Source organism: Balaenoptera physalus, assembly GCF_965194825.1.
Source record: "Balaenoptera physalus genome assembly, chromosome: 7".
Lineage (NCBI taxonomy): Eukaryota > Metazoa > Chordata > Mammalia > Artiodactyla > Balaenopteridae > Balaenoptera > Balaenoptera physalus.
In genome coordinates this window covers 120,871,353-120,890,056 of record NC_138886.1, presented here as the reverse complement: position 1 = coordinate 120,890,056, position 18,704 = coordinate 120,871,353, and the positions used below count along the sequence as shown (strand labels likewise).

At 45.1% G+C, this 18,704-nt stretch overlaps 2 protein-coding genes across 7 annotated transcripts in view; one reads left to right on the top strand and one right to left on the bottom strand.

The window, feature by feature from the left end:
• NEK1 (NIMA related kinase 1) overlaps positions 1 to 5,704 on the bottom strand; it is a 223,059-nt gene extending 217,355 nt beyond the window's left edge. The window contains exon 1 of the mRNA XM_082468835.1: positions 5,219 to 5,704. The gene's annotated coding sequence lies outside the window, so the exon portion shown is untranslated. The remainder of the gene's footprint in view (positions 1 to 5,218) is intronic.
• A 399-nt stretch (positions 5,705 to 6,103) lies between these two features.
• Positions 6,104 to 18,704, top strand: part of CLCN3 (chloride voltage-gated channel 3) — an 84,432-nt gene continuing 71,831 nt past the window's right edge. Inside the window, exons 1-2 of one of the 6 annotated variants that reach the window (XM_082468864.1) lie at positions 6,104 to 6,571; positions 17,671 to 17,846. In XM_082468864.1, the coding sequence (XP_082324990.1) occupies positions 17,687 to 17,846 (160 nt within the window). In that variant the 5' untranslated portion in view covers positions 6,104 to 6,571; positions 17,671 to 17,686. Of the gene's footprint in view, positions 6,572 to 17,670; positions 17,847 to 18,704 lie in introns of those variants that run through there. The other 5 variants (XM_082468863.1, XM_082468862.1, XM_082468866.1 and 2 more) reach the window with 5 other exon arrangements.

The following is an 18,704-nucleotide window of genomic DNA, read 5'->3' as shown; positions in this document are numbered from 1 at the left end:
ACATATATTGTGAAACAATTACCACAATGCTTAGTTAACATCCATCATCTGATATAGATACCAAAAAAAGGAAAAACATGTTTTTTCCCCTTGTGATGAGAACTCTTTGTATCTGGTACCTGAACAATTTTCAAATATACCACATAATTTTCAAATATACCACACAGTTAACTATAGTGTTAACTATAGTTCCTCATGTTGGACATTATAGCACAATACTGTGACTCTGACTATTGTCTGTTCTCGAATCTAGGCACCTCTCCCCCAATTTAGGCTGCATATCTTCAGTGAGAGAAACATAGAATGTCTGTAAATCTCTTGTGAAAAATTCCACTTAGTTTAGAAAAGTTTTCACTTCCTTTTCAACATTTTTTCTAAGAAAGAACCTAAGAAACTTGTCCAACAGTGTCCCAAGTAAAATAAGAGAAAACTGGGCTTGGATATGACCATGGTTCCGTGAATTCTACCATGATACCAGCAATGAAAGAGTCCCGAGAAGTTTGAATGCATCGTGGGCACCCCCATCACCACCTGGGCACCGTACCAGCTCTGAAGCCCAGCACTGTGTTGTCTGAGAAAATTGAATTCTGTCCTGGGAGAAAAGAAATAAATAGGAGAGAAAAAACTCATGTGTTAAGCACAGACAAGTAAGTTACTCAGCTGTGAGACATGGTGGACAGATGAGGTCAGTAGGGCATATATTGATACTTGGGAACAGAGATTGAAAAGGCTGGAAAGCCCAAGAGAGGCCACATGTTCATGAGGCACTAAACATACAAGAGGCATTGAATATGCATCAAGCACCATATCTTCACGGCACACTAAATGTCCATGAGACACCCAACATTCACGGGTCTTAATCCTGCCACCCAGAGGTGACACTCTTACTGTGTCCCACGTGTCCTGCCCAAAAAGTGCTCAGCAGGTTAACTGGCAACCTGGGGCTGTGGCCAGGCCCTCTTGCTGTGCACCTCTCTGATAGAGCCAGAGTGTGTCGTTGGCTTAGGGCACCTTCCATTTCTGCACCCTCGCTCAAACCTCACCTCTGGTTCTACTCACCCCACCATCCACAGGAGGCTGACGTACCAAAAAGAGACAGGACGTATGTACATTGCATGACCACAGGTTTTAATCTTTCCACCCCCCTTGTACCCTGTCTAACTGTGTTGACTTTCTTTCTCCCTGGCTTCTCAGGGTGTGTTGGCTTTCTTTCCCTGACCTATGGGATAGCTCGTCTGCTCGTGTATTTGGAGGGTACCATTGCACGGAGGTAACCTCCCACACACCAAGCAGGTAATCTCTGGGTATTACTTGGTCCTGTATATTAAAAAGAATTTAAAAGGCGTGAAAGTCAAAAAAAAAAAAAAAAAAAGGAGTGAAAGTCTTTTGCCTGATATCCTACAATTTCCAACTCTTTGCACTCAGAAGTATACAAGGGAGAGTAGACTTTCCTGGCAACAAGGGAAAGGATCCCTAATTTTGGCAGGTCCTAAGATATGTCCTTAGAAGACTTTTGAATCTTTAGGCTTTTCAAATAAACCAGACACACAATTTTTGTAATATTCTGGGGCATAGTTTATTTTAATTGCAAGAAGCTGAATTTCTTGATCCTACAAAGGTCACCTGAGTGGCCCTCTGACTACCACACACGTTGGGTGAATAGGCCTCATGGTTCTGGGCTTAGATAGCAAGAACTTTGGGTGTGTTCTGCCTGTTTGTTTAAATGGCCTAGCCTGAGATTTGGAGTTAAGGAAATCTGCTGTGTAAACTCCTATAATTTTATGCGAGGCCTAGCGACAGGGAAGGGCAAAGGGGTTTATGAAATAAAGTCACAGCGAGAAAAACCTGCTTTGTGAGCTGGTGCCGGTGCTGAGTCAGGAAATGAAGAGGCTGTCAACCAGTGAAGCAGATACAGGAGCTGGGAAAGCTGATGCTCTAGCCTATTAAGGCACAAAATCCTCTTGGGTGAGGGCAACACAAAGGGGATTTCCTTTTCTCAAAAACACGAAACCACCCCAAATCCAACTACTGCGCTCAGGGAAGAGAGGGGCACCCTCGCCACCGTGGAAGGCGGCTGTGTGTTGAGAACAGGCCCCCATCTTCCTTCCTCTCCCTGTGGACTGTTCCTCTGCCTGTCCCAGCCCTGGATTTCGGGAGTGTTGGGAGCAGGTAACTTGGCTCTTTAGTGTCACTGGTCCACAGACGAAGAGGAATTAGTGGATTACACCCAGGAGCCCCATCTTCACCTGACTTGGAAGAGCTTTTGGACACTAAACAGATGAGATTTAGATTTAGATGAGACCCTGGACTTCACGCAGATGCTGTACTGGCACGAGGCCCTCACGAACGTTGGGAAGGGGTGAATGTACTTTACCTGTGAATCATTAGGGGCTGGAGCGGGGGCTGCTGCAGGCAGAATTCTGATGTGGCCCCGAGATTCCCAGGCCCTGGTGTACACGCCTGGTGTAACTGCCGCTCCTTGAGTGTGGGCTGGTCTGTAAATATGGTGGATTTCACTTCCATGATAACGTTATTAGTCAATTGACTTTGAGTTCATAAAATAATGAAATTATGATGGGTGGGCTTGACCTAATTACATGACCCCTCCTTCCCTTCAAAGAAGTCAAATTCAAGGGAAAGGAAGAGAAATTCTGCTGGCTTTGAAGAGGTAAGTCGCTACGTTGTGAGAGCCATATGGTTGGGACTTGAGACCGATCTCTAGGAGCTGAGAGTGATCTCTGGTTAACAGCTGGCGAGAAAGCAACAAAACAGCGGCCTCAGTCCTACAACAAGTAGAATCATGTCACCGGACCCTACTTAAAGACCTTTTATGTGATATGTTGTATGCAGCTATCAAAAAGGATGAGTTGAATCTAGAATGTTGATATTAATGCTTATAGAGTGCTATGTGCCTCAAAGATACAAAAAAATACATATTTAGATCAGATATTCATTACTCTCTTGTGTTCTTACTGGAGGGCCCCCAAAGTGTACATAATCAAAAGCATTAGTGTGTGATACAGAGTTTGATACAATTTGGTAGGGAGGCAAAGAAGCTTCTCTTGCCCACACTGCTGTGCAACACTCGACAGCAAACTCTCCTCCAGCACTTACCCCACCTTCTCCCAGTCGACAGGGCTCCTTTCCCCCCCTTTCCTCTCTCCAAAGGAAAGCAGCCTCCTCTCCCTCCACGTGCTGCCCTGGACTCTAGGAACCAGCTGAGACCTATCTAGGGTCTCCTACCCTAAACACTTACCAGAAGGTTTGGCCAAGCCAAGCCAGTTATCTCTTAACAGGGCTACTGGTGAATAAAGTTTCCTCCATCATTTTATGTACTTAATATCTTTGTACATGCCTAAAAAGTCCCTGGAAAGATATCCAAGACATACTTAATAGTATCTTTTTGTGGCGAGCGGCACTAAGGTTGGTCAGGTTGTACAGGACGACATCAGCTTGCATTTCATACTTTCATACAAAGTACCACAAACTGGGGGTCTTAAAACAACAGAAATTTATTCTCACACAGTTCTGGAGGCCAGAAGTCTGAAATCAAGGTGTCAGCAGGGTTCTGCTCTCCTGAAGGGCTCTCGGGGAGAATCCTTCCTTACTTCTTCCAGCTTCTGGTGCCCCCGGCACTCCTTAGCTCTGGACAGCATCACTCCAGTCTCTGCCTCCATTTTCACATGCCATCTTCCTGTATGTCTGTCTTTGTGTCTCTTCTCTTCTGAGGACACTAGTCCTGTTGAATTAGGGCCCATCCTAATGACTTTCCTTGATCACATCTGTAAGACCCTGCTTCCAAATAAAGCATGGGGTGGGGGAGGGGGGGTAGGGTCTTCTTTGGGGACAGTCAATCTACACAAGCCATGATTACTCTTACGATTAAAAGACAACTGTTCAACGTGCAGCATTCTACAAGGCAACTTGTCTCTTTAAAACATCAGTGCTATGAAAAATGGGAGGGGCTGTTGAAGAATAAAAGAGATGTAAGAAACATAACCAAAATGCAACGTTTAAAACTTGTCTGGATCCTGGTTTGAAAAAAAAGTTTGCAAAAGATGTTTCATTGTTGTTGGCAAATGGCAAAATTTAAATATAGCCTGGTTATCAGATGATATGAGGGATTTATTGTTAACTTCCTAGCTGGGATATTGTGATCGTGTTGGAGAGGTGTTATTCTTAGGAGATGCATGTTGAAGTATCTTTGGGGAGAATTTCATAATGTCTGCCTCCGACTGTCACAAGTTTCGGGGTAAAAAATTACACCCGAATACAGATGAAGCTAATACAGTAGGATTTTTGCATCTAGATGACTGATCCCGTCATGCCCATGATTAAAACATTTCCATGTTACATGCAGCTACTGTAAGTTGACGTTAGACTTTTTAAAAAAAAACTTATTTATTTATCTTTGGCTGCATTGGGTCTTCATTGCTGTGCGTGGGCTTTCTCTATTTGCGGTGAGCGGGGGTTACTCTTCGTTGCGGTGGCTTCTCTTGTTCCGGAGCATGGGCTCTAGGCGCGCGGGCTCAGTAGTTGTGGCACGTGGGCTCAGTAGTTGTGGCCCACGGGCTCTAGAGCACAGGCTCAGTAGCTGTGGCGCACAGGCTTAGTTGCTCCGCGGCATGTGGGATCTTCCCGGACTAGGGTTCGAACCCGTGTCCCCTGCCTTGGCAGGCGGGTTCTTAACCACTGCACCACCAGGGAAGCCCGACTTTAGACTTTTAAGACAGAAAATTTTAGAGTGTTTATCATATACCTTAAAGAAATGAAAAACCATATTTGAGTATGCAATAAACTCATTTCATACTCTCAGATTTTTTGGGTTTGAAAATTTTCATAATAAAAATTGTGCAGGAAAAACTACTCAAACAACAACAACAACCACAACCGTTTCAACAACTCCCAGTTATCTGGGATAAAACACAAACTCTTCCACACAACTGCATCAACAACCCACCTCCTCATCCCCCTTCCACCTACATTCCAGTAACACCAGGGCACCATTCGCATTTACACTTTTTCCTTTCCTTGCCACCAGGTGCTGTTGGACATCCCCCTCCGCCCCCCGCCCCCCCAGCTCCAGGTCAGAGGTCACCTGCGGGATTCAGGACGTCCCCACGCCGCAGAGCCCCGTCCTCTCATTCCACCAGGTGCTGTTGGACATCCCCCCCCGCCGCCCCCGCCCCCGCCCCCCCAGTTCCAGGTCAGAGGTCACCTGCGGGATTCAGGACGTCCCCACGCCGCAGAGCCGCGTCCTGGACTGTCCTTGAGCGGCCCTCCCTGCTCTGGGACTCCGCACTGGCGCGCCTGAGGAGCTCCACAGGTGTTTGCCAAAAGGAAATCAACTCAGCTCTGCCATTCGAGTCCTCAGGTTACATGTTTTCTCCAAAATAGTCAATTAACAAGCATTATTTTTGAGAATTCGTAACGGCTAACCGGGTGCCGACGCGGAGCCGGGTCCGCGCGTAAGCTCAGGCAGACCGGCTGCCCACGGAATCAACGCTCCCGCCACGGCAGCCCAGTCTCCGCGCTGCTGGACGCCGAGGTCCCGCCGGCGCCGAACCCGAACCCACGATCCGCCGGACGGCACGCAGTGCCCTTCGGGGAGAGCGGCCCGGTGCGGCCTCAGTCCTCTCGCGAGGTCACCATGAGGAGGACCCGACACTGCGAGGGGCGTGACCAACCACCTGGGAAAGGTCGCGCCCCCAGCCGGCCCCGCCCCAAGGCGCCACGGCCCCGCCCACTGCCTCGCACGGCCCTCCCACTACTCACACACGGCCCGCCCACTGCTCCCACCTGGTTCGTTCACTGCCCCACATGGCCTGCCCCCTGTTCCCACAAGGCCCGCCCACTGCTCCCCAGAGCCCGTCCCTGCCTCCACATGGTCAGACCCCTGTTCCCACCTGGTTCTCCCACTGCTTCCCCAAGGCCCGCCCCTCGCCTCCACTAGGCCCGCCCACTGCTCCCACGTGGCCCGCCCCCTGCTGCCACAAGTCCCTCCCCCATCCTCCACAAGCCCCGCCCCTGCTTCTAAAGGTCCCGCCTACTGCCTCCACGCGTCCCGCCCCCTGTTCCCACACGGCCCAATGGGCGTCGACGCGGCTCCGACGGGCCGTTCACGGCTACGCGGTGACGTCAGGCGCCGACGCACCTGTCGGCCCTGCTAACGCCGCTCTTGTCGGCTTACCGGGGTCGGTGGGTCGGGCGGGACGGTCCCGAGCCGCAGCCCTTCCTGCGGTCCCGTCGCCCGCGGCCGGAGTCGGGCCGAGCGCCGAGGAGGGGTGCTGGTGGCCGGCCGCTCCAGTTCCTCCCCGAGTTGGAGCATGGCTGCAGCTGCGGTCCCTCCAGAGGGAGGTGAGCTCGGAGGCGGTCGTGTTTGATTCGGGGCAGCAGCGGGTCGAGTCCAGGGCCCCGGAGCCGGCGGCTCCAACTTGATGCGGCTCCCGCCCGGCTGAGCCCGTGGGTCGCGGTCGCGGTGGGGCTGGCCGCGCCGGCCGCCCTCAGATGCGGAGCCCGCCGGCGGCGCAGGACGCGGCCCCGGGGCTGCTGTCTGCCTCTGAGCGGCTAGGTGAGTGGCGGCGGCGGCGGCGGCAGGGGGTCGGGGGCCTTGGCGTCCGCGGGGCAGGGGCGGGCCGCTCGCCTCTCCGTCCTGGGACGCTGACCCTGCCCGCAGCAGGTGTGGCCCGCGGGCGTTCTCTGAGCTTTCACCTGCTTCCTTCGGGAACCGCCGAAAGACCTTTGAGCAGAATGGACGTAGGTGCCAGGAAGAGATTAATTGTGGGTTTTACTTTTGCGAAATTTGCCCAAATATAAAGTTCAGTGTCTCTTTAGATTTATGTGTATATCAAGACATAGTTTGTGTGTATATGTAACATTTGTGTTTTGTTCTTAGACTTGGACCGGAAACCACCTTAGACTCAGAAATCGATTTTGTATATAATGTGCTTTATTAGTATAGCATTTCAAAACCGGAGCACCTAGAAGATAATTACACATACTTTATGCATATTAGAGGCCGAGGTTTGTGTTTCTTTTGGAAGAAAATTCTTTTTTTTTTTTTTTTAATAAGAAATGAATCAACAGTGACCGTACCATTTTTTCTCTTCGGTAATTCAAAAGTTCAGTTCTGCAAACTATAAACTTTTTTGAGTTTACAGCATGCAGTTCAGTTACAGCAGCGTCACTGTGGTTTATGTCTTTGATTGTTGAATCTTTCCAGAAATGCTTTTCTTTTCATCTCTCAAGAGTTAATTTAGAAGAATCTTTTCTTGATGAGGTCGGCATGGAAATAATTTAACAGATGTCAGTCAATTTTACTTCTGTGAGTCACTGGAAAATACTGTCTGTGTAGCACAGGAGTACACAGAGAAGTTAAAATGCTCGTGTATAGGTTGTTGATTTCATCTTAAAAGGTGCTGTTGCTGATTTTCTTGTTACAGGCTGTGGCTTAAAAACCAGGTGTGTGCCTTGCAGGTATTTACTCAGGTTAAGCCAGTTTATATGACCTCTGGTTAATAGGAACAGCCAATCTTGGAAGAACCCATGGCAGATTGCAGCTCTGCCACACCTAACTCCCCACACTCTTCAAGGACTGAATCTTTGTTTGAAAAACAAGTCACATTATTTTAAGAGGTCAATATGAATGTATAGTACCTACAACTTTAGTTGGAACTAGGGTTTTAGCATGTGTTTTCAATCATACATAGCTCATTAGGAATGCCAATATTTAACCCGGTTTTGGATATATACACTTTAGGGGAAGGATTTGCTGAGGTTAGGATTTTATGTTAGCGAATTGGCTGTTTTCCAGGTCATGTTGATGATAGGCTTTCCATTTCCTGTTGTGACATGTTGGTAATAATTTTCAGATGGCTCAGGAAGCCAGATTTGATCTCTGTGGTGGGTCAGATATCAAAGCAGTATCCTGTGAGGTTTGGCCAGTATCACTGCTTTGTAGAACTTTCATCTTAGTTTCTAGTCAAACTTTTCAGCAGGGATCTAAAATATGATAAGTGTTAATATTTATTGAGTGAATTCTGTGGTTCAGGATCTTTCCTAAGTGGTTTTGTGGATTATCTCAATTCTCACGCCAACCCCTTGAAGTAGGTACTTTCGTTTTTCCCGTTATAGAGCTGTGGAAACTGAGGCATAGAGGATTTAATTAATTTGCCCAAGGTCTCAGTCAGTGTCAGAACTGAGACTGAAGCCTGGCAGTGTGATTTCAGAGCTCTTGCTCTCAGTGGCTGCACTTCATTGCCAGCAAGACTCAACAAAATGCTGGAAGAAAAGATGGGGTGAGAGAGATGGCACCACAGGCCCATTTATTCTTCAGTTATAAAAATAATGTAAAATTACAGAAACTCTGGAAAGTCTTTTTTTTTTTTTGGCCTCGCCACGCGGCATGTGGGATCTTAGTTCCCCGACCAGGGATTGAACCCGTGCCCCCTACATTGGAAGCTCGGAGTCCCAACCACTGGACCGCCAGGGAAGTCCCGGAAAGTCTTTTTTTTTAATCCTCATGCCACTACTCTAATAAACTCCTTTCTTGTATTTTTTAATTATGCACTTTCACATGTGTATATAAACATTGTAGCTATGATACATTTTGATTCTTAAAGATCAGTGTTCTTTGGTTAAGTATAAAATGAAAGATGAACGCACGTGGGGAAACTGCCCATTTGCATTGCTGAAATACAGAGAGATTTGATCTGCAACTTTGATTGGAACCACGTCAGGTAAATACATTTCTTGCCCTCATGGGAAGTAGTTGAACAGTTTCTGTCTTTTAAAGTCATCGAAATTATTTAATTTTCAAAGTCTAAGTCTTCCACAGCATCTTTTTGTTGGATTGTTTACCTTTTTACTTGTTATAGTCTGACTTTTATATTTGTGTGTGTGTTTTTCCTTTTAAAGTCATGTAGCAGTTATCTTTTGGCTGGATCTAAAAATATTTATGAATCTGGGAAATTTTCTTCAGAATAGAAAGCCACTTTCTTTAGCAGGTTATCCATTTAATACTTTTTTGAAGAGAAATATCTAAGGTGCAGCGATTTGGACATGCAGCTAACTTAATGGACAGTAGGATAAAATATCAAGAAATATTACTTCGGGGAGAAATCAGTTTCATTATTGTCATCTCTTCTAAGCACTGACAATTTGTATTAGGATAAATTCTTTTTTAATATGGTGATGTTCTGATCTAAGTTTCATGATGTTGTAATGGGTAGAGGGGTCATTCCCTGATAAAATAAATTTGAGAAACTTTTAATAAATTTTGTTTATGAAGTTAATGTTTACTCCAGGTTTTCTCAAGAACCTTTCTTATGCTGTTAGCCATTACAGTTCTAGACAGGGTATGTTTTATTACCCAAACTTATCTGACCATGAAACCTTGTACTGGACTTGTGTTCTCTGCACACACTCACTCACCTCCAAATGTCTTTGTCACCTTCTTGGCTCCATGGCTTGATTTATGCCAGTGCTTCAATGTTGCTTCAATGAACTAACCTCTTCTCCCACCTCTGCCCCGTAAAATCCCACTTGCCTTTTTTTTTGGCCACACCACGTGCCTTGCAGGATCTTAATTCCCCTCCCAGAGTTTGAACCTGGACCCCTGGCAGTGAGAGCACGAGTCCTAACCACTGGACCGCCAGAGAATCCCTCCCACTTACCTTTTAAGGTCCAATTCAAGTGTGTCTCTTCCAAAGAAGTCTTCTCATCATCAATTACAGATGGATGCGATCTTTTCCCCGAGCTCTTATAACAATTATAGTGTCTTCTGTGACATCTGTCATGTGTTGCCTTTCATTATATGGATATATAGTAATTTATAGGAAAAAATTACCATATCCCTTTTGAGGACAGTATATTATGTAATTTATGCTGAAGTTTATTGAAAGCTGTAAGGCTTATACAAATATGATGCCATTAATCAATAAAAATTTTATCTGTATTTTTTACAGTTTCTGGTACACGAGTAGCCATTTTACAAACTTTAGTAAATGTGTAAGTGATCATGTTGAAATTCATCGTCACGTTTTAACCTTTGACAAGTCTTTCGCACACCTAGTTCTTGAAATACTTACGTGAGAAAGCTCCTTACTTCCAAGTGGCTAGATCAGTCAGAGTTCCACCTCCCTGCAGTCATTGCTGTTGAGACTTTTTGTTTATTTGTTTGTTTTTTAATTTTTGGCTGTGTTGGGTCTTCGTTGCAGTGTGCGGGCTTCTCATTGCGGTGGCTTCTCTTGTTGCAGAGCATGGGCTCTAGGCACTCGGGCTTCAGTAGTTGTGGCATGCAGGCCCAGTAGTTGTGTCTCGCGGGGTCTAGAGCTCAGGCTCAGTAGTTGTGGTGCACGGGCTTAGTTGCTCCATGGCATGTGGGATCTTCCCGGACCAGGGATTGAACTTGTGTTCCCTGCATTGGCAGGCAGATTCCTAACCACTGCGCCACCAGGGAAGCCCTGCTCTTGAGACCTTTGTTCGTCTCTCTGGCTGCTGACATTTGGGATTTTCTTTTCTTCTTTCTCTGGGGTTGATTGTGCCTGCTGTTCTGTCAGATATCTGACTGACACGCCTTTGAAACTTAGCCATGGTCCTCAGCCCTACCCAGTCCGCTTGATGAGAGGGCAGAGCCTTGTTGGAAGCTATGAAGAAGCAGCGTACCTCCCTCAGGCTCTGGGTTCCAGGTCTCCCTCGTTGTGCTCCCCACCCCCCAGCTCTGGTGCTGAAGTGCTCTCAGTGTGTGCAGTTCGGGGGCTAGACTGGTGCACCCAGGGTCGCCATCCCCTCACTGTAGTCTGGCCTGGGACAGGACTAAAGCCTGGGTGTGTAATCCTGCCGTTGGAAAGAACGCTCTGGTTCTGAGTCCTGCAAGCTGCTGGAGACTGCACTTTGTTTCTTCCAGCTGTTTTGAATCAATCGAGTCAGAAACCGAGCAGATACCTTAGATTTCTCCTTCACGTTCTCGCATTTTGTTAGCTACCATGGCCTCTTAACTGTCCCTCGTAGCCCTTCCTGCTCCTTCATGTGGCCATGACTCAGTTCGGTGATGGCCTCGCTGTGCCGTGTCCAGGGCTCTTCAAGGTCTCCTGGAGTCCCCCCCAGATCACTCTCGTCCTTCTCCTCTGCCTTCCACGCTGCTGCTGCTGTTGGCTTGTTAAACTTTGTATCTGATCAGGTGATTTCTCTTTTAAACCTCTTAGTGGTTTCCCACGTGTTGTCACGAGTAAGTTCCTCAGCAGGACCTAGGAGCGCCTGCCTTCCTCTGGCGTCCGTCCACCTCACCGGCTACTCTCCAGCCCCTACCTCTTCCATAAGCTACCCGAGCAGGCTTTATTATGCTGCTGTGTTTTTGCACGTACTTCTTCCTTTTCCTTTACTGACTTGGCACCTCATAGTTGGCCTAGTTAACGCATCCGAATCCTTCAGTACTCGTTTCCTCTTTCAGTGTTTGCAGACTTTCCCAGGCAGCAGCTTGTTCCTGCCCAGTGTCGTCATGTACCTCGTGCAGACTTCTCCTGAGGCACTTCTCACACCATATGCCGTTGTTTGTCTGCCTTTCACCTTCACTGCCTTGGGAATAGGGACCATTTCTTACGCATCACCCCGGCACATGCTGGATGCTCAGCAGATGGTTGTTAAATACATTAATCAGTGACTCTCAAAACTGACTTTGGCTGCTAGGCAGATGGTGATCCTGTAACCTGAGATGGGGAGGGGGGAGGGCAAATGTGTATTCGGCTTGGGTCTTGTTGAATTCGAGTTCCCGTGCAGCATCCAAGTACAGATGTATCAGCCATTCGTTAGGCATTTGTTATTCATTCATACTGTAGATATTAACTGACCCAGCAAGATTCTGTAGATATAGACCAGACTATTCTAAAATTTGTATGGAAAGGCGAAGGAACTAGAATAACCAAAACAATTTTGAAAAATAAGAACCAAGTGTGAGAAAACAGTCTATCCAATTTCAAGAGCTCGGGTAGTCAATACTGTCCTTACTGCTGTAGGTATAGACACACAGATCAGTGAAACAGAACAGAGAAGTCTGAAATAGACTCACACAAATATGCCCCACTAATTTTCGACAGAGACCCCCAAACAATTCAGTGGAAGGAAGATAACTTTTTTGGCGAATGGCATTGGAGCAGTTGGATATCCATACGTCCAAAAACAAAAACAAACTTCAACCTGTGTCTTACAACTTATGCAAAGATTCACTCAACATGGACCACAGACTTAAATGTAACATGTAAGACTATAAAAATTTTAGGAAAAAATTTAGGAGGAAATCTTTGGTAGGTAGATTTCCTAGAGTTGACGCCAAAAGCACGCTCCTTAAGGGAAATACTGACAAGTTGAACTTCATCAAAATTACTTTTGCTCTGTGATAGACCCTGTCAAAAGGAAGAAAACTAAGCTACTGAGTGGGAGAAAATATTTGCAAGCAACATACCTGACAAAGGACTAGTATGTAGATTATATAGTCTAAAATATGAAACTCGGAAGTAAATCCAGTTAGAAGATCGGCAAAAGATATGAACAGTCATTTTACTGAGGAGGACGTGCAGGTAGCAAGTAAGCACATAAAAATATGTTCAACGTCATCAGCCGTTAGGGAAATACAAATGAAAAGAACAGTGAGATACCACTACACACGTATCAGAGTGGCTAAAAAAAAAAAAAAGAAAAAAAAAACCCCGACACCACAAGTGCTGGTAAGGATGTGGAGAAAGAGGCTCACCCGTACGTTGTTGGTAGGGCTGTAAAATTGGGATGTTAAATTGGCAGTTTCTTTAAAAGCCAGCCATGCAGTTACCATATGGCCCAGCTGTTGCACTCCTTGGCTTTTATCCCAGAGGAATGAAGCCTTAAGTTCACAAAAAATCTGTACGTGGATATTTATAGCGGCTTTGTTTATAACAGCCCAAACCTAGAAAAGAGCCAGATAATTCTTCCACGGGTGAATGGTTAAACAAACATATGTGGTGTGTCCATATCGTGGAGCACTATTTAGCAACGAAGAGGGAAGAACTGTTGACACACACAACCCCTGGGTGGCTCTCCAGAGAGTCATGCTGAGTGCAGAGAGCGAATCCCCGAAGTCGTCGACTGTACGGCTCCATTTATACAACGTTGTTGAAGTGGAAGAGTTTTAGAAATAGAAAGCAGATTACGGGTTGCCAGGGGTTAAGGAAGGGACGGGGGACTGGAAGAAAGTGGGTGAGGCTGTAAAGGGCAGCACGAGGGGTCCTTGTGATGGGAAGTTCTGTGTCAGTCAGTGTCAATATCATGATTGTGCAAGAAGTTACCATTGGAAGAAACTGAGTAAAGGGTACATAGGAGCTCTCTGTATTATTTATTACAACCACACGTGAAATCACAATATCTCGAAATAAAAAGTTTACTTTAAAAAAGTGAACCCCTCGTAGGTGCGTGGTACTGTGCTAAGCATTGCAGAGTTGAGTACAGATGGGCACAGCCAGGCCTCATGCCACCCTCCGGAGGGGAGGACTTATCATGTGAATCGGGGTGACGTTACACCTGGGCTAAGTGCTGTCAAGGAGAGGTGTGAGAACTCACAGTGAGAATTTGACCTGGTCAGGGAAGCCTGGCCCGGGTAGGAGGTAGGTTAGGAAGGCTTTCCTTATAGCTGCATGACTTTGGGCCAGTTACTGCAACTCTTTGTGCCTCAGTTTCCTCATCTGTTAAATGAGGATGATGATAGCACCTAAGATTTAGGGTTGTGGTTGTATTTAGTACCAATCTTAAATGAGTTAACTTGTAATGTGCTTAGGATGGTGCCTGACATATAGTAAACTCTGCTTGAGAGGTTTTTTTTTAATTAATTAATTAATTTTTATTTTTGGCTGCGTTGGGTCTTTGTTGCTGCGCACAGGCTTTCTCTAGTTGTGGCGAGCGGGGGCTACTCTTCGTTGCGGTGCGCGGGCTTCTCGTTGCGGTGGCTTCTCTTGTTGCGGAGCACGGGCTCTAGGCGCGCAGGCTTCAGTAGTTGTGGCACGTGGGCTCTAGAGCACAGGCTCAGTAGCTGTGGCGCACAGGCTTAGTTGCTCCGTGGCATGTGGGATCTTCCTGGAGCAGGGCATGGACCTGTGTCCCCTGCATTGGCAGGTGGATTCTTAACCACTGCACCACCAGGGAAGCCCCTGCTTGAGAGTTTGTCAACTGAATAAAGGGATGCTTGAGGTGAAAGCTGAAGAATGCCTCGGAGCATTACCTAGATGAGGAGGTGAGGGTCTGTTCCAGGCTCAGGGAACAGCTAAGCCTAGGGCAGGAGCTGGGGCCGGCCTGGTGGGGCTGAGAGGGAGATGTGCGTCCCAGGAGAGGCAGCAGAGGCCGGGCTGCATGGGCCTTGTGCGCTGTGTGGAAGAGTTTGTCTGCTAAGCATGGTGAGAAGTGATTAAGACCTAAATCCATGGCATGGGCAGAGATGACCCATCAGACCTGCTTTTAGAAAAGACCATGCTGGCTGTGGTGTGATCAGATGACAGAGGTCAGGGTGACTGTACACAGATCATTTGGGAACTCACTGCAGTGCACCAGGCCTTCTCCCTAGGGATTTTCACGGGTTAGCTCTACTCTTCCTAGCTCTGCAAGAATATATTTGCAAGCCGCTGTGTCTATTATAATGTTTTGTAATGGTTTTAAATATGTTTTTGACAATTTAAAAGGAAAAAAATGACTTTGTAGTGTTGTTTTCATTTTTTATATGGCAAATTTCAGCTGCTGTATTAGGTTTAAATAGCCTTTTGTAGTCAAGCCTAGGAATCGAGTTTGAAACCTGAAGTGATTTAACACTGGTGTCCAGATTCCTTCTGTGTATTTCTTTTATGCTACCATAGAATCTTGACTATTTTATAGCAGTGCTGTGCAATAAAAACATTTGTGCTGCAAATTCAAGACACATGAAATTTTCAATTTCTTAGTGTACACATTAAAAAGGTAAAAAGGAAATGGTGAGATTAATTTTAATAATATATTTTATTAAACCCAGTATATCTAAAGTGTTATTTCAGCATGGAATCAATATGAAATTTTTAATGAAGTATTTGACATTCTTTTTTGTCATGAAGTCCGACAAGTCCAGTAGGTATTTCTCCTTAGAGCCGTGTTTCAGGACTAGTGGCCTCTGATCAGACAGTTCAGCTCTACAGGTTTCTGGGTCAATAAGAATAGTTTTTTTTAAGTTACTGAATTTATAGAAATAGGAACCCATGCAGGCCTGAGTTTAATAAACCTTTGGAACAGAGTTGGTTGCTCTTGTTATAAGGAAAGGTATGGAGTCTAGATGTCTCAGAGGTGTTCGTGAAATGAAGTTTTTAAACATTTTGAAAGGGTTAAGTTAGCAGTTATCACTAGTGGTTTTTGAGGACTTTCAGGGATAAAATGTAGGAGCTATGTTGCAACTTGCTGATTGAGGGCCTAGGACACAGTTTTATTTTAGAGTGATTTCTCAGTGCTGTATAGCCTCTAGCGAATTAATGTTCATTGACGTATGTTATCACATGTATTAAGCGCTTCTAGTGTGACAGTCATTTAAAGAAGTGAAGAATAGAATGTCTGTGTCCTTTGCAAAATCTTAGCATATGTGCTTTGCTACATCAAAATTAAAATGACTCTTGAACTATTAATCCTTATTTTCTTTTAAAAGCCTTTTAGTTATTTACTCAAGAGCCACAATATTGAATTTGATCACCTCTATGGATACTGCAGAGTTCTTAGCATAAACAGTTATTTTCATACTATTCTATTTTAATATTTACCTTAAAATAAAACTCTTGTTTTAATTAGTATAGTCTAACAAGTCCCAGTATAATAGGCTGTTTTTGGTAGAGGTAATCATAAAACATTAATAAAATTGCAAAGTGGTAAATACTTAAGGTTTTCTTTGTAACTTAGGTACTAGGTTTTGGTTATTCTCCCAAGACCAGATGAACACTGTTGTAGAGAGGATTTGTTTATTGAAGACTGAATTCACTTCTCTTTTTCACCTGGTTGATTGAGAAAGCAGTCTGGCATTTTGACCACTATTATCCGTATATTACATTCCAGTCACTGTGCCAGATGCTGAGACTAGAGCTCTCAAGCTTCACCTTCTCTCAGGTGGTCTTTAAGTTAGGGAATTTATATAGTATACCTTTTAAAAGTAGTTATCAGTATTTTATTTTTCTAAAAAGTGTAAAAGCTTTACAAATAATTTTTAATCGTTGCAGCTCTTTGAGGTTGTTTTTCCATGTGCCAAAGGAACATTCACTGAGGACAAGAGATTGTCTTAAAACCCTTCAAATCTTCAGTGCTAGAATTCAGCACTCAAATTGGAGTGCGCGTAACTCCATGCATCCTTTACTTTCTGTGTGTACTCATCATGACAAAGCTAAGAAGTCTTGCTTTGCCAGGCTTACTGGGTGGACCGCTCCTACGGCTTCACCTTTCAAGTCCCACACGCGAACCTCTCAAGTCTATTGCTGGTGTCTAGCTCACTAATGTTGAACTGTCATTTGGATGTTGAGCAAGTAAGGTGGATGCATTTAAAACATCAAACTGTTTAGGAGTTACATTGTTTTTAAAGTATGGAGTAAGAACAGTGAAACGTGTGCTTACTTGTTATCTGCTGGGAAAAAGTAGAAATCGTGACCTGTTATCATACTTTTCATGGCTGATATTTGACCATGGGCTCTGAAGGTTTAAATTTTTAAATGGGGACTTCCCTGGTGGTGCAGTGGTTAAGAATCCACCTGCCAGTGCAGGGGACACGGGTTCGAGCCCTGGTCCGGGAGAATCCCACATGCCACGGTGCAGCTAAGCCCGTGCGCCACAACTACTGAGCCTGCGCTCTAGAGCCCGCGAGCCACAACTACTGAGCCTGTGCTCTAGAGCCTGCGAGCCACAACTACTGAGCCCATGCACCACAACTACTGAAGCCTGCGCCTAGGGCCCGTGCTCCGCAACAAGAGAAGCCACTGCAATGAGAAGCCCGTGCACCACAATGAAGAGTAGCCCCCGCTCGCCGCAACTAGAGAAAGCCTGCGCGCAGCAACAAAGACCCAACACAGCCAAAAATAAATAAATAAAATAAATAAATTTTAAAATGATGAAAGAATGAAATTTTAAAAATGTTTAAATGACAGTATTTTAAAATTAGTATTTGCATCTGGTAAGATACTCAAAAGGGACATACAGTTTCCCTTTCAGACCTGGTACTTCAGCCACTGTTCCTTTTCCCTGTGGGCAGCTTTCTTGGAACTCCCTCCAGAGATGGTCTGTACATACACAACCAGTTGTGGACTGTATTTCATCCTTTACCACAGCCCCCCTTTTTCGGGGGGACCCCCGACATATATTGTAGTGTACTATAAACCCTTCTCTGTACTTTGTGTTTTAACTTAACAATTGATCTTGGAGATTGTTTTATACCACTACCTGAAGAAATTCTTCATTCCTTTTTACAGCTTCTTGGTGAGAATAGAATTATTAAATGATCCCCAAAGACTTAACACAATAGAGTTAGCTATTGTTACAGTGAATGAAGTTAGTATATATATATTTTTAATACAGAGATCAGAAGTTTCCTTCGACTTGTTAAAGTAGGTGATTTTTATTATATGTTGGGAAAATGTTAAAGCCATTTCTCCCCCTTTGTTTTTTCAGATAACCAGACAGCTAAATGGAGTCTGAGCAGCTGTTTCATAGAGGCTACTATAGAAACAGCTACAACAGTATAACTAGTGCAAGTAGTGATGAGGAGCTTTTAGACGGAGCAGGTGTGATTATGGACTTTCAGACTTCTGAAGATGACAACTTGTTAGATGGTGACACAGTAGTAGGTAAGTTTGGCATTACAACTCTTAATATTTATAGTCATGAATGTCTGCTAATGAATATATACATTGTTTTACTGAGGTTAAGTCTTGGGGTTACTTTTCTTTTTAACTGTGGTATTTCATATAACATAAACTTAACCATTTTAAGAGTGTACAATTCAGTGGCATTTAGTACCTTTACAGTGTTATGCAACTGCCACTTGTGTCTAGTTTTCATTACCCCAAAAGAAAGCCTTGTATATGGGTAAACTTTAAAATTTTAGTATACATAGTACAGAGAGGTATACAGCTGTAATTGGAGCTGTCAGAAGAACAGAACTGATGGGAGAGAGAGAGAGAGAGAGGCATGTAGAAGGAGATTTATTATGAAAGATTGGCTCATGTGACTGTGAAGGCTAAGTCCCACCGTCTGCCGTCTGCAAATTGGGGGCCCGGGAGAGCTGGTGGTGTAGTTCCAGTCCAGACCCAAAGGCCTGAGAACCAGGGCAGCCAGTGGCGTAATCCCAGTCTGAGTGCGAAGGCCCAGACCCAGGAGTGCTGATGCCCCAGGGCAGAAGAAAGATATCCCAAATCAAGCCGAGAGCAAAGTTTTTAGGCTACCGATTCAAATGCCTATCTCTTCTGGAAAGACCCTCACGGACACACCCAGAAATGATGTTCTGCCAGCTACCTGGGCATCCTGAAGTCCAGTCAAGTTGACACATAGTATTAACCATCACAACAATCATCACATCACAAGCGTGGAAGGTAATGAATTTCTACAAAGTGAACACACTCATATACCTCAATCAAGAAATAAAACATGACCGGTCCCCCCAGAATCCTCCCTGTTCCCCCTTCCAGTTTCAAAGGTAACTATTA